The sequence below is a fragment of the Saccopteryx bilineata genome, chromosome 2, assembly GCF_036850765.1.
Source record: "Saccopteryx bilineata isolate mSacBil1 chromosome 2, mSacBil1_pri_phased_curated, whole genome shotgun sequence".
NCBI classification, from domain to species: Eukaryota; Metazoa; Chordata; class Mammalia; order Chiroptera; family Emballonuridae; genus Saccopteryx; species Saccopteryx bilineata.
The window spans coordinates 166,696,341-166,711,138 of record NC_089491.1 but is presented as its reverse complement, the minus strand read 5'-3'; the positions used below and the strand labels follow the sequence as shown (position 1 = coordinate 166,711,138).

Here is a 14,798-nt window from a genome sequence, read left to right as displayed (position 1 = left end):
AATCTGACTTTGGGTGGTGGGTATGCAACATAATTGAACGACAAGATAACCTGGACTTGTTATCTTTGAATATATGTATCCTGATTTATTGATGTCACCCCATTAAAATAATAAAATTATTTTAAAAAAAAAGATATAGTGAACAAATCAGACAAAAATCCTTACCCTAATGGTACTTATTTTCATTCAATAAAAGAATTAAGGTCAAAATGCACTGGCAATTCATTTTGCCAAGAGAAAGTTATAAACTTAAGTATAAAAATAAGTGGGAAGAGTTCATGCTCTTCCTTTACCACATAATTAGGAAATTATATAGTTATTGGTAAAAGTCTGCTATTGTGAAAACTAGTGATTATAAGTCAATGTGAGGTCATCCCTAGAAATTACAAAACTCCAAGACACAGAGAAAATCTTCATAATTTTTTATGAAGCTGTTTTTTTATCTTTATTCTGGGAGTGAATTAGTTTATTAAAGTCTCAAAAGGAAGCTATGATAGATGCTTAAGTTTTGATAGCAATTATGGACAAATCTCTAATTCAAGACATCAAGCAACATGATTTTATGTGATACCTGTAGTAGTCTCTTATATGTATATATTAAAATTATCATGGACTAAATAAGAACTGAAAGCATGAATCAATGAAACTGATTTAAAAAAAATAAAAAATAAAATGAAATACAACTCCCTGGCCAGTTGGCTCAGTGGTAGAGCATCCGCCTGGCATGTGGAAGTCCTGGGTTTGATTCCCAGGGCATACAGGAGAAGCAACCATCTACTTCTCCACCCCTCCCCCATCTCTCTCTCTCTCTCTCTTCCTCCCATAGCCATGGCTTGATTGGTTCAAGTGCATCTACCCTGGGTGCTGAGGATGGCTGTGTGGAGCTTCCACTTCAGGTGCTAAAAATAGCTCTGTTGTAAGCATGGGCCCCAGATGGGCAGAACATCAGCCCCAAATGGGGGGTGCCAGGTAGATCCTAGTCAGGGCGTATGTGAAATCTGTGTCTCTATATCCCCTCATCTCTCTTTGGAAAGAAAAAAAGAAAGAAGAAAGAAGAAAGAAAGAAGAAATAGAAAGAAAGAAAGAAAGAAAGAAAGAAAGAAAGAAAGAAAGAAAGAAAGAAAGAAAGAAAGAAAGAAAGAAAGAAAGAAAGAAAGGAGGGAGGGAGGGAGGGAGGGAGGGAGGGAGGGAGGGAGGGAGGGAGGGAGGGAAGGAGGGAGGGAAAGAGAAAGAGAAAGAGAGAGAGAGAGAGAAAGAGAGAGAGAGGAAGGAAGGAAGGAAGGAAGGAAGGAAGGAAGGAAGGAAGGAAGGAAGGAAGGAAGGAAGGAAGGAAGGAAGGAAGGAAGGAAGAGTTAGGAAAATAAATAAAAGATTATCATGAATTTCCATACTGTCCCTTCCCTGGAAGCATAATTCAGAGTTGAGCCTTTCTCAAACGTATATTTGACAACATTCACAGCAGAGATCTCCTGGAAGATGATATTCTTTCTCTTATGTTCTTTACTGTAACTAAATTAAAATTTTTGTATCCTAAGGATAGAGATTATACACATTCCCTCTGCCCTTACTAATGAGTTACCATGTTGAAGTGAAGTTCAAATATAAAATTTAATTGACTACTATATGCCATCCATTCCTACAGGGTTTCTATGCTTCCAATATCCTTTAATGTCAGTCTTTCAATAAAGGCACAGGAATATGGGGGGAGGGGGCGAGGAGTGTGTGTACACATGTATACATGCACATATGTGCCCATGCATGTGTTTGTCTATGATTTAATTTACATTTCTTTGTGAGACTTACTGTATACATAAATTGCCAGAAAATCCTATATCAGATCATATGTCATAATTTGGGTTCTATAAATATGGTTATTTTATTCATCATTAGCAGTTAATTAATTAGGGAAGGGTTTCTCAGGTTAAGTATTTTAATTTAATGAATCCTTACAATGACCCTAAGAAAAAGATGCAAATAAGAAGCCTAACTTGCCTCATATTAAGGCTGGAGGAATAAGAGTTTGAAGGCTGGCTGATTCAGATCCCTGACTCTTAATATGGGTTATCATAATCTCCTTTAGTCTTGTACAAGAGTCCTCTGTACTAGTTCATGTGCCCACTCTCTCCCTTCTTTAAAGACACCTTTTACCTGACAACTGCAACAGCTAGCATTTATAAAGATCTCATTCTATACCAGGCACAATATAAGTCCCCTACCTGTATTATCATCTCATGTCCAGGTGATCTTCACAGGTATCACTGCACTGAGCACTCTACCTTGTGATCCCATTCTCTAGACACATACAACTGAAATGGCCAAGCTGATGGGGATGATGGGGATAGAGAGGCATGGGGAGTCTGAGCAAGAAGCATGAAGACACTTTCTTACCTGTATAGCTGGCCAGTCTCCTTGCCAGGATTTTGCTGTGCATCTTCCTCATCATCAGTACTATATGATTTTGATCGTGATTTTGTAGTTTTCTGCCAGAGAAATCAAAGCAAACTTAACAACAAATTCACTATACCAGGTATACCTATGACATACAGAGAATGGATTAGGCTTTAACATACACACACACACACACACACACACACACACACGCAAGGACAATAACTTGGAGGAGAAAAAAAAGGGATCAAATACTGTGACTTGCATCAATAACAAGCATGGTTATGGCCATAATTATAACATTAAGGCAAAACCTAGGATTCCTGTGGTAGAAACTGACTTCTAAACCATGTAAAATGTAGGTCTTGGAAAGACCTGATTAGTTATGCATTGGAGGTCCCAATGAGGAGTAGGATCAAAGCTGTAACATCTATCTAAATAATAATAAGAAATAAAATATCCTTTTTGTAGGAAGCTCACTATTCCTATTGACTTATAAAAGGCAGATTTGATTAAAAACCTAGTGGCAATTTTTTTTAATGATTAACTACCATGACTGCTTTTAGATCAGTATACACTCAAAAAACCACCTATATCAAACTGCTTTTTTGAGGATCTGACCTGCTTTAATTTCTAGCAGCAGAATAAAATTGTTACCCACAGGATTCAGGCTGAAAGGCTGCAAGACCAATCTGGTACATTCTGGACAGATTATCTATTAGATATAAAACCTTTTTAGAATGATGAGGTTTCACCCCCACCACATGGGAGATAATCGCATTATTTGGTAACACATACCTCAATAACACAAACCATGAGGAAACAGCAGAACAAACAAAGGTGAGACCTTTAGACAGACTACTCTGGATGCCTGGGGACTATAGTATTAAAAAAGGAAAGGGGGTCAGAGTAATGGCAGGGTAGGAAGTGATACCGATAAATCTCCCCCAAAACTCAACAAGATCTTCAACCAGAAACAGAAAAACCTATCCTTGGAGCCTCCTGATGTTTCGCAATACACCCAAAGGTATGATCGAGCGAAAAATTGGCTAAACATATAACCAAACCCCGAAGGAAATAGGGAGTAAGAAATGCTCCGCCTTCCTCACTAACCTAAACAGGGCAGCTTTCACCGGAAACTGAGAATATAGAAACTAAGGCGGGCAAAGGGGGTGAATAGATCCAGGCCGCGGCACAAACGGCTGAACCAGGCTGTGGAACGGATATCCAAGCCGAGGAAATACTGTTCCTGTGACAAACCGGGCAATATAGCTAACACTCGCGCCAAACCCAGACAAAGAAAAGACAAGCGGGGCAGCCATTTTACCCGATCTCCTGGTTGGCGCACGCAGATAGTGGGCCAGAGATTCCTTCAAATGCCCCGGGGGTGTGCGCCCGTGTTGTACCACAGAGAGGCAGAGTCAGAGGCCTTTGTGTGGGCCGAAAGCCTCCAGGCCACCCCAGCACCCTGGGAGAGCCGCACACGGGGAGGGAACGAGAACTAATTCCAACGCTGGAACGTTTTCGTACGGGCGGGGGTTTCAAAAAGAGGGTGAGGCCCTCTAATATCCTGGCTGGTCTGATATCCTGGTCTGCACGTGCAGATAGTGAGCGAGAGATTCCTCCGAGTGCCTCGGCAGTGCCTACCCGTGTTATCCCCACAGAGAGGCAGAGACAGAGGCCTTTGTGTGGGCCTAAAGCAGAATCTCAGGCCGCCCCAGCGCCTTGAAAAAGCCGCACACGGGGATGGAGGGAGAGCCATTTCCAACACTGGAACTTTTCAGTGCGGGCAGGGGGTTTCATTCAGAGGGCGAAACTTCCGGTCTGACATCCTGGTCTGCGTGCACAGATAGTGAACGAGAGTTTCCTCCAAGCGCCCTGGGAGTAAGTGCCCGCCCATGTTACCAGACAGAGTGACAGAGCCAGAGGTCTTTGAGTAGGTGGAAGCCCCGGCTGATTATGCTAGCAGCTCTGACTGACTGAGCCTTACCCAGAGCCCTGTGATGAGTGGGAATAGAGGGGGGAGTGCCAGCTCTTTGAGCCTCTTACTATCCAAGCAGAGGCAGCAGCAACCCCATAGCTGGATTATCAGGCTACTAATTGAGGAAGGAAAGACTAGGAGAGAGGCTCCAGGAAAACGGACTCTCTCACTGGCAGAGCCTATAAATGCTAATGAGCCTCGACTGCCATCGAGACTGAAGCACAATACATGACATTGCCATAGAGACTTATCAACTGCAAACCTCTACCTGAGCGTGCCAAAGGGGCAGAACCCGGGGTACAGAGTCACCGACCAGGAAGAGGGAGAGAAAAGAAAAAGCAAGAAGATAACCTCTCAAAATCAAGAATAATCCGCAGACTTTATAACCTATCCCATTTTATTATATTTGTTTGTTTGTTTGTTTCTCTTATCTTCATCCTTGATTTTTTTTTTTTCCTCCTCCACTTTGGTCGTATAACTCTCTACTGGTCTTACTCTCTCCTCTCCTTGAACTACACTACCCATAAGTGTTACATTTCCCATTATCTTTTCGTTCCTCTTCCTTTCTCTCTATGAAGGTTGCACTCCAAAACCCTTAACTCTCTCTCTCTCTCTCTCCTCTTTTTTCTTTTTTCTTCTTTTAGTGGTTCCCTCTTTTCTATCTCTCTCTTTCTTTTCTTCTTCTATATTAGTTTCTTCCTTTCTCCTTTACGTCTCCTCTCATTCAAACCTCAAGAACGAACAAATTATCTTATCTGGGACTCAAACTTATGTTTGTGGCATTTTGGGGGATTTTTCCTTCACCTTTTCAACTCACTAGCAGTGCTCCCATCCCTGGCTCTCCATTTTATCAAGCTCTTGTTCCACTAAATACAATAGTAATTTTTTAATTTGTCCCCCCATTTTCCTGTTTCCCTCTTATTCCTCTCATCATAACTCTTAGTCAACCAACACCTAAACGCAAATCATTTTATTCTTCATCCAAATTTCTTCATTATTTGCTTTTTGTGCGTCCATACCCCCCCTTTTTTTAAATTTTTTATTTATTTATTTTTGCCCCTTTATTATTTTCCCCAATTCAAGCCCTCCATTACAGGCATGGTTTGTTCTATTAAATACAATATAATTCACAGTTCACCACAAGATTTTCTCAAGAAAGAGGGGAGAGGACAGGAGAGGAAAAAAGGAGGGGGGAATAATTTCCTTTGTTTAATTCTTATTTTATTTTTTTCTTTATTTCATTATTAATATTAAAAAAACAACTTTTTTCGATTTTTTATTTTTTTAACTTTTTATTCTTTATTAAATCTCATTAATACTATCAACAAAACCACCCTCAGATGCCATTAAGGAAGAGAAAATTGAATATCATGGATACAAAAGAAAGAGAGGTAACACAGATAGATGAGGAAAAATCTATGGAGAAAAAATTTAATATATTGGAAACCTTGGAGCTAAACGACAGAGAATTCAAGATAGAAATCCTAAAACTCCTCTGAGATATAGAAGAAAACACAGAAAGGCAATTTAGGGAGCTCAGAAAACAACTCAATGAACACAAAGAATATATGTCCAAGGAAACTGAAACTATAAAAACAAATCAAACAGGGATGAAAAACTCAATTCACGAGCTGAAAAACGAGGTAACAAGCTTAGTTAATAGAACAGGCCAGATAGAAGAGAGGATTAGTGAAATAGAAGACAAGCAACTTGAGGCACAACAGAGAGAAGAAGAAAGAGACTCAAAAATGAAAAAAAATGAGATAGCCCAACAAGAATTATCTGACTCCATCAGAAAGAATAACATAAGAATAATAGGTATATCAGAGGGAGAAGAGAGAGAAATAGAATGGAGAACATATTCAAACAAATAATAGATGTGAACTTCCCAAGCCTGTGGAAAAAACTAAAGCCTCAAATTCAAGAAGCAAACAGAACTCCGAGTTGTCTTAACCCCAACAAACCAACTCCAAGGCATATCATAATGAAATTGGCACAAACCATTGGCAAAGAAAAAACTCTCAAGGCAGCCAGGGAAAAGAATAATACAACATATAAAGGAAGGCCCACTAGGTTATCATCAGATTTCTCAGCAGAAACTCTACAAGCTAGAAGAGAGTGGACCCCAATATTTAAAGTGCTGAAAGAGAGGAACTTTCAGCCACGAATACTATAGCCATCAAAGCTATCCTTCAAATATGAAGGAGAAATAAAAATATTCACAGATACAGAAAAGATGAGGGAATTTATCATCAGAAAACCCCCACTCCAGGAATTACTAAAGGGGGTTATCCAAACAGATACAAAGAACAAAAAAAAAAATAAAGCCACAAGTAAAAGCTCCAAGAAGAACACAATAAAACCAAATTTAAACTGTGACGACAACAAAAAGAAAGGGGGGAGAGGATGGAGATTAACAGTAGCAAAGGACGATGGAGTGCAAAAGTACTCACAAAATAGGGCACTACAATGAACAGGGAAGGAACCCTTTTAATTACTTAAAGGTAACCACCATTGAAAAAACCACCACAGAAGCACATGACTTAAAAAAGATAGCAACAGAGGAAAGATGTATGGAATACAACCAAATAAAAACAAAAGATAGCAAAACGAAAGAGAAGGATCAAACAAGACACAAAACTAACAGAAAGCAAGATATAAAATGGCAATAGGGAACTCACAAGTATCAATAATTACACTAAATGTAAACGGATTAAACTCACCAATAAAAAGACACAGAGTTGCAGAATGGATTAAAAAAGAAAATCCAACTGTATGCTGCCTACAGGAAACTCATCTAAGTAGCAAGGATAAAAACAAATTCAAAGTGAAATGCTGGAAAACAATACTCCAAGCAAATAACATCCAAAACAAAGCAGGCGTAGCAATACTCATATCTGATAATGCTGACTACAAGACAGCAAAAGTACTCAGAGACAAAAATGGCCATTTCATAATGGCTAAAGGGACACTGACTCAAGAGGACATAACAATTCTTAATATATATGCACCAAACCAAGGAACACCAAAATGTATAAGACAGCTACTTATTGATCTTAAAACAAAAACTGACAAAAATACAATCATACTTGGAGACCTCAATACAGCACTGTCGGCTCTAGATCGGTCATCCAAACAGAGAATCAACAAAGATATAGTGGCCTTAAACAAAACACTAGAGCACCTGGATATGATAGACATCTACAGGACATTTCATCCCAAAGTGACTGTGTATACATTTTTCTCCAGTGTGCATGGATCATTCTTAAGAACTGACCAAATGTTGGGCCACAAAAACAACATCAGCAAATTCAGAAAAATCGAAGTTGTACCAAGCATATGTTCTGATCATAAAGCCTTGAAATTAGAATTCAACTCCAAAAAAGAGGGAAAAAATCCCACAAAAATGTGGAAACTAAACAACATACTTTTAAAAAATGAATGGGTCAAAGAAGAAAGAAGTGCAGAGATCAAAAGATATATACAGACTAATGAAAATGACAATACGACATATCAGAATCTATGGGATGCAGCAAAAGCAGTGATAAGAGGGAAGTTCATATCACTTCAGGCATATATGAACAAACAAGAGACAGCCCAAGTGAACCACTTAACTTCACACCTTAAGGAACTAGAAAAAGAAGAACAAAAACAACCCAAAACCAGCCGAAGAAAGGAGATAATAAAAATCAGAGCAGAAATAAATGAAATAGAGAACAGTAAAACTATAGAAAAAATTAATAGAAGAAGGAGCTGGTTCTTTGAAAAGATCAACAAAACTGACAAACCCTTGGCAAGACTTACCAAGGAAAAAAGAGAAAGAACTCATATAAACAAAATCCAAAATGAAAGAGGAGAAATCACCACGGACACCGTAGATATACAAAGAAATATTGTAGAATACTATGAAAAACTTTATGCTACTAAATTCAACAATCTAGAAGAAATGGATAAATTCCTAGAAAAATACAACCTTCCTAGACTGAGTCAAGAAGAAGCAGAAAGCCTAAGCAGACCTATTAGTAGAGAAGAAATAGAAAAAACCATTAAAAACCTCCCCAAAAATAAAAGTCCAAGCCTTGACAGCTATATCAGCGAATTTTATCAAACATTCAAAGAAGACTTGGTTCCTATTCTACTCAAAGTCTTCCAAAAAATTGAAGAAGAAGCAATACTTCCAAACACATTTTATGAGGCCAACATAACCCTCATACCAAAACCAGGCAAGGATGGCACAATAAAAGAAAACTACAGACCAATATCTCTAATGAATACAGATGCTAAAATACTAAACAAAATACTAGCAAATCGAATACAACAACATATTAAAAAAATAATACATCAGGATCAAGTGGGATTCATCCCAGAATCTCAAGGATGGTTCAACATACGTAAAACGGTTACGTAATACACCATATCAACACAACAAAGAACAAAAACCACATGATCTTATCAATAGACGCAGAAAAGACTTTCGATAAAATACAACACAATTTTATGTTTAAGACTCTCAACAAAATGGGTATAGAAGGAAAATATCTCAACATGATAAAGGCCATATATGATAAACCATCAGCTAATATCATGTTAAATGGCACTAAACTGAATGCTTTCCACCTTAAATCAGGAACAAGACAAGGTTGTCCACTCTCTCTACTCTTATTTAATGTGGTACTAGAGGTTCTAGCCAGAGCAATCAGACAAGACAAAGAAATAAAAGGCATCCATATTGGAAAAGAAGAAGTAAAGGTATCACTTTTTGCAGATGGTATGATCCTATACATCGAAAACCCCAAAGAATCCACAAAAAGACTACTAGAAACAATAAGCCAATACAGTAAGGTCGCAGGATACAAAATTAACATACAGAAGTCAATAGCCTTTCTATATGCCAACAATGAAACAACTGAGAACGAACTCAAAAGAATAATCCCCTTCACAATTGCAACAAAAAAATAAAATACTTAGGAATAAACATAACAAAGAATGTAAAGGACTTATATAATGAAAACTATAAACCATTGTTCAGAGAAATTAAAAATGATATAATGAGATGGAAGAATATTCCTTGTTCTTGATTAGGAAGAATAAATATAATCAAGATGGCTATATTACCCAAAGCAATATACAAATTTAATGCAATTCCCATCAAAATTCCAATGACGTTTTTTAAAGAAATAGAGCAAAAAATCATCAGATGTATATGGAACTATAAAAAACCCCGAATAGCCAAAGCAATCCTAAAGAAAAAGAATGAAGCTGGGGGCATTACAATACCTGACTTCAAACTATATTATAGGGCCACGACAATCAAAACAGCATGGTATTGGCAGAAAAGTAGACACTCAGACCAATGCAACAGAATAGAGAGTCCAGAAATAAACCACATATATATGGTCAAATAATTTTTGATAAAGGGGCCAAGAACATACAATGGAGAAAAGAAAGCCTCTTCAATAAATGGTGCTGGGAAAACTGGAAAGCCACATGCTAAAGAATGATACTGGACTACAGTTTGTCCCCCTGTACAAAAATTAACTCAAAATGGATCAAAGATCTAAACATAAGACCTGAAACAATAAAGTACATAGAAGAAAACATAGGTACTAAACTCTTGGACCTTGGTTTTAAAGAGCATTTTATGAATTTGGCTCCAAAGGCAAGAGAAGTGAAGGCAAAAATTAAATGAATGGGACTACATCAGACTAAGAAGTTTTTGCTAAGCAAGAGATACTGATAACAGAATAAACAGAAAGCCAACTAAATGGGAAATGATATTTTCAAAGAACAGCTCAGATAAGGCCCTAATATCCAAAATATACAAAGAACTCATAAAACTCAACAACAAACAAACAAACAATCCAATAAAAAAATGGAAAGAGGACATGAACAGACACTTCTCCCAGGAGAAAGTACAAATGGCCAACAGATATATGAAAAGATGCTCATCTTCTTTAGTTATTAGAGAAATGGAAATCAAAACTACAATGAGATACCACCTCACACCTGTTAGATTAGCTATTATTAACAAGACAGGTAATAGCAAATGTTGGAGAGGCTGTGGAGAAAAAGGAACCCTCATACACTGTTGGTGGGAATGTAAAGTAGTACAACCATTATGGAAGAAAGTATGGTGCTTCCTTAAAAAACTGAAAATAGAAGTACCTTATGACCCAGCAATCCCTCTACTGGGTATATACCCCCAAAACTCAGAAACATTGATACGTAAAGACACATGCAGCCCCATGTTCATTGCAGCATTGTTCACAGTCGCCAGAACATGGAAACACCAAAAAGCCTGTTAATAGATGACTGGATAAAGAAGATGTGGCACATATACACTATGGAATACTACTCAGCCATAAGAAATGATGACATCGGATCATTTACAGCAAAATGGTGGGATCTTGATAACATTATACGAAGAGAAATAAGTAAATCAGAAAAAAACAGGAACTGCATTATTCCATACATAGGTGGGACATAAAAGTGAAACTAAGAGACATTGATAAGAGTGTGGTGGTTACGAGGCGGGGGTAGGGGGGAAAGGGAGAGGGAAAGGGAGAGGGGAAGGGGCACAAAGAAAACTAGATAGAAGGTGACAGAGGACAATCTGACTTTGGGTGATGGGTATGCAACATAATTGAAAGACAAGATAACCTGGACTTGTTATCTTTGAATATATGTATCCTGATTTATTGATGTCGCCCCATTAAACAAATAAAATTTAAAAAAAAAAAAGGAAAGGGACTCCATCCTCACATTACCATTAAACAATGGCACTTTTAGATTTTCTCATACTGGACAAAAAACTAGCTACATTATTTGCATACACACACTCAACTCGATTGCACTCAGTAAGGCACCAGTTTAGTCTGGAAACTCCTCAGGTGTTCTTTATGACTCCCAGATTTCAGTTCACATGGAGTGGGCACCCAGCCTCTGAGGATCCCGTGTCCCAGATTGGCTTCTCATCCAACTTGTAAACTGACTAACCTCTTTGGCTTCCTATTGTGTTTCTTAAAAGGGCAGGATAATGACATCTCTTTTAAAGGATTATTATTGTTGTGATGATTAAATGAGATAGCAAGGGAAATCATTCTGCAAGCCACATAATATTAACTTGCAATTAAAAATATTATTACTACTTATTTATTTATTTTTAATTTTAATGAGAGGAGGGGAGGCATAGACACACTCCTGCATGTGCCCTGACCAAGATCTACCCAGCAAGCCCACTAGGGGGCGATGCTCTGCCCGTCTGGGAACCATTTTTTAGGCAGAGGCCATGGAGCCATCTTCAGCACCCAGGGCCAACTTGCTCTAATTGAGCCATGACTAAAGGAAGGGAGAAGATGTGAGAGAGAAAGAGAGAGAGAGAGAAGCAAGAGGGGGAGGGGTGGAGAAGCAGATAGGCACTTCTCCTGTGTGCCCTGACTGGGAATCAAACCCAGGACCGCACACCGGGCCGACACTCTACCACTGAGCGAACCAGCCAGGACCTAAAGTACTATTACAATTTATTAAAATAATCTATAAATAGTCTTGTGGGCATTCATTCTTATTACTTGAGATGTAATAAATTCTATTTTTATAGTAGCAAAAGTAAAGACTAAAAGGTTTATTTTGCAAAATAATTTAACTAAAATCAGTCATTGTAATCAAGAAATGAAATAGTCCCTATTGTCTGGTTAAGGCACATATGGGAACTGATGCTTCTTGCTCCTCCCCCCTTTTCTTTTTCTCTTTATCTCTCTCTCTCTCTCAAATGAACAAATAAAAAAATTTAAAAAGAAACCGCTTTCTTTAAAAAAAAAGAGAAAGTCTCTAATATTACATATAGTTAGTGATTTGAGGTGTTAAAACAAATCTGTTTTTTTTAAAGTTCATTTTTTAACACAAAATGCAAAAAGAAATAAGAAATAAATTACCAATGGCAGATAATATTTGGAGAAATGATGATATGTCTTCTTTACACACAGTTTTAATATCATGTTCTATGTACCATATAATCAATTTTTTATCTTACTTTTTTACTTAATGCTTTACTGATGATGAGCTCTTTGGAGAGATCATCTTTAAGTAGCTGCATAATTGTCCATTATGTGAATGAATCATAGTTCAACTAAGCAGTCTTTATAGGTGAACAATTCAGTTTTTTTTAGTTTTTTTGTTATAATGACTAATTTTTAGCCTTCTAATAAATTATCCTATTGGTGGGGCAGCAAATTCCAGATACAACATTCCTTAAAATACAAAAATGGCCTTACAGAAACGTCACAGATTGAGTTGGCTCAGTGGTAGAGCGTTGGCCAGCGTGCGGATGTCCTGGGTTCAGTTCCTGGTCATGGCACATAAGAGAAGCAACCATCTGCTTCTCCACTGCCCCTCCCTCCCCACTTCTCCCCGACCCTCCCCCAACCATGGCTCGATTGATTCCATGGAATTGGCCCCAGGCAGGTGCTAAGGATGACTAGATGGCCTCACTTCAGAAGCTAAAAATAGCTCTGTTGCTGAGCAATGGAGCAATGCCCCAGATAGACAGAGCATTACCTCATAGGCACATGCAGGGGTCTGTCTCTCTGCCTCCCCTGCTCTCAATTAATTTTTAAAAATGTACTGTAATTATAAGTGCACAGCATGATGACTTTACACAAAATAAAACAACCAAATAACCACCAAATGAGGAAATGGAATATTATCCGGTCCCCAAAGCCTTGTGATTCTTCCAATCAGCCATTACTATCTCCCCCAATGCTGACTTTTACCTTATAGGTTTTGTTTGGCCTGTTTTACACCTCATATAAGTGGGATAAAACTGTATGTACTTTCTTAGCTCTGGCTCCTTTGCTCAATGTCATGTTTTATGGAGATCATATTACTGTATAGACTTGTAATTTTGTCATCCTCATTGCTGATAAATATTCCCTTATATGAATATACCACAATTTTAATTTATCCTACGGTTGATAAACATTTAAACTATTTCTTATTTGTACTATTACAAATGCATATTCCCATTAGCAGGGAATGAGAGCTTAACTTGCTCAACAGCCTCACTCTTCCTCGGTGTTAGCAGTCTTATGTTTGCTGTTGTAATGGGTATATATGGAATCTCATTGTCATCTTAGCTTGCATTTCTCAAAGAACTGGTAAGGGTACTTTCTCCATAGTAGTCACTTGGATATCTTCTTTTGTGAAGTGCCATTAAGTCTTTGTCCAATTTTTTAAAACTTTAGGATAACCTGTCTTTTTTGTTGATTTGTAGGAATTCTTTATATTATCAGGATATAAGTCTTGTTGGATACATGAATTGAAAATATTCTTCCTCAGCCTGACCAGGCAGTGGCACAGTGCATGAATACAGAGGACCCAGGTTTAAATCTCCGAGGTAGCCAGCTTGAGCACAGGCTCATCTGGCTTGTGCACAGGCTCATCAACTTGAGTGCTGGGTCACCAGTTTGAGGATGGGATCATAAATCTGATGCCATCATCGCTGGCTTGAGCCTAAAAATCACTAGCTTGAAGCCCAAGGTCGCTGGCTGGAGCAAGGGCTCACTCAGTCTGCTGTAGCCTCCTGGTCAAGGTACATATGAGAAAGCAATCAATGAACAACTAAGGAGCACAACAAAGAATTGATGCTTCTCACCTCTCTTCCTTCCTGTCTCTCTGTTCCTATCTGTCCCTCTCTCAGTCTCACACACAAAAAAAGAAAATATTCTTCCTCAGTATGCTACTTGTTTCTTGATACTTTTGATAAACAATAATTCATAAATGTCAAAGAAGTAAATTATCAACCTTTTCCTTTTCTGGGGTCCTATTTAAGAAATCTTCAGTTATTCAAAGGCCATGATGCTATTCTCCCATTACTGTCCAGACTTAATTTAACTGAATTGGATTATACACATTTATCCATCTTAGTTCATACCTTATGTTTTCCGAAGTTGGTCATGAGAGATCGTCCATGTGATTTCTTTCCGCTTTCCTTCATATCTGAATGCTGAGAAAATAAAGCATAATATAACTATTTTTCTTCTTCACTTTTTTTTTCCTTAGTTCTGATGAAATAAACATCAGAAAAATGTTCTCTCTCCTCTAGGTAGGAAGCAAGAGGTCCTGCTTTCTACATCCTCAGCTTCACTCCCCCCACCAGCTCCTCCCAGCTGCCAAGATGCTGAGTCAGCCTTGAGAAGGGGACCATGGCATGGAGAGGCCAGGGCACAGGTAGGAGACAGGAACTGCCAACATCTGCCCAAGCTGGGGCCAGGGCCTCTCAGTGACCTGTCCACTACCTGCACGCAAGGCTCTCCACAGCTCAGTACGCATTCTTGTGAATGCCATGAATGGGGATAAAATCACCTTCAGTTAAAAGAAGATTTAATTTTGAAAAATGGCAAAAAATCATTAAGAGCCAATTCTACTGGATAAA

At 38.3% G+C, this 14,798-nt stretch overlaps 1 protein-coding gene across 5 annotated transcripts in view; it reads right to left on the bottom strand.

Annotated features, from left to right (window-relative positions):
* Positions 1-14,798, bottom strand: part of PLCH1 (phospholipase C eta 1) — a 371,189-nt gene that overhangs the window by 81,069 nt on the left and 275,322 nt on the right. For all 5 annotated transcript variants that reach the window (XR_010729158.1, XM_066258338.1, XM_066258341.1 and 2 more), the window contains exons 13-14: positions 14,298-14,369; positions 2,389-2,480 (exon numbers count right to left, since the gene is read on the bottom strand). Coding sequence is in view for 4 of the 5 variants with exons in the window: in XM_066258338.1 (XP_066114435.1) it covers positions 2,389-2,480; positions 14,298-14,369 (164 nt within the window). In the remaining variant the exon portion in view is untranslated. The remainder of the gene's footprint in view (positions 1-2,388; positions 2,481-14,297; positions 14,370-14,798) is intronic.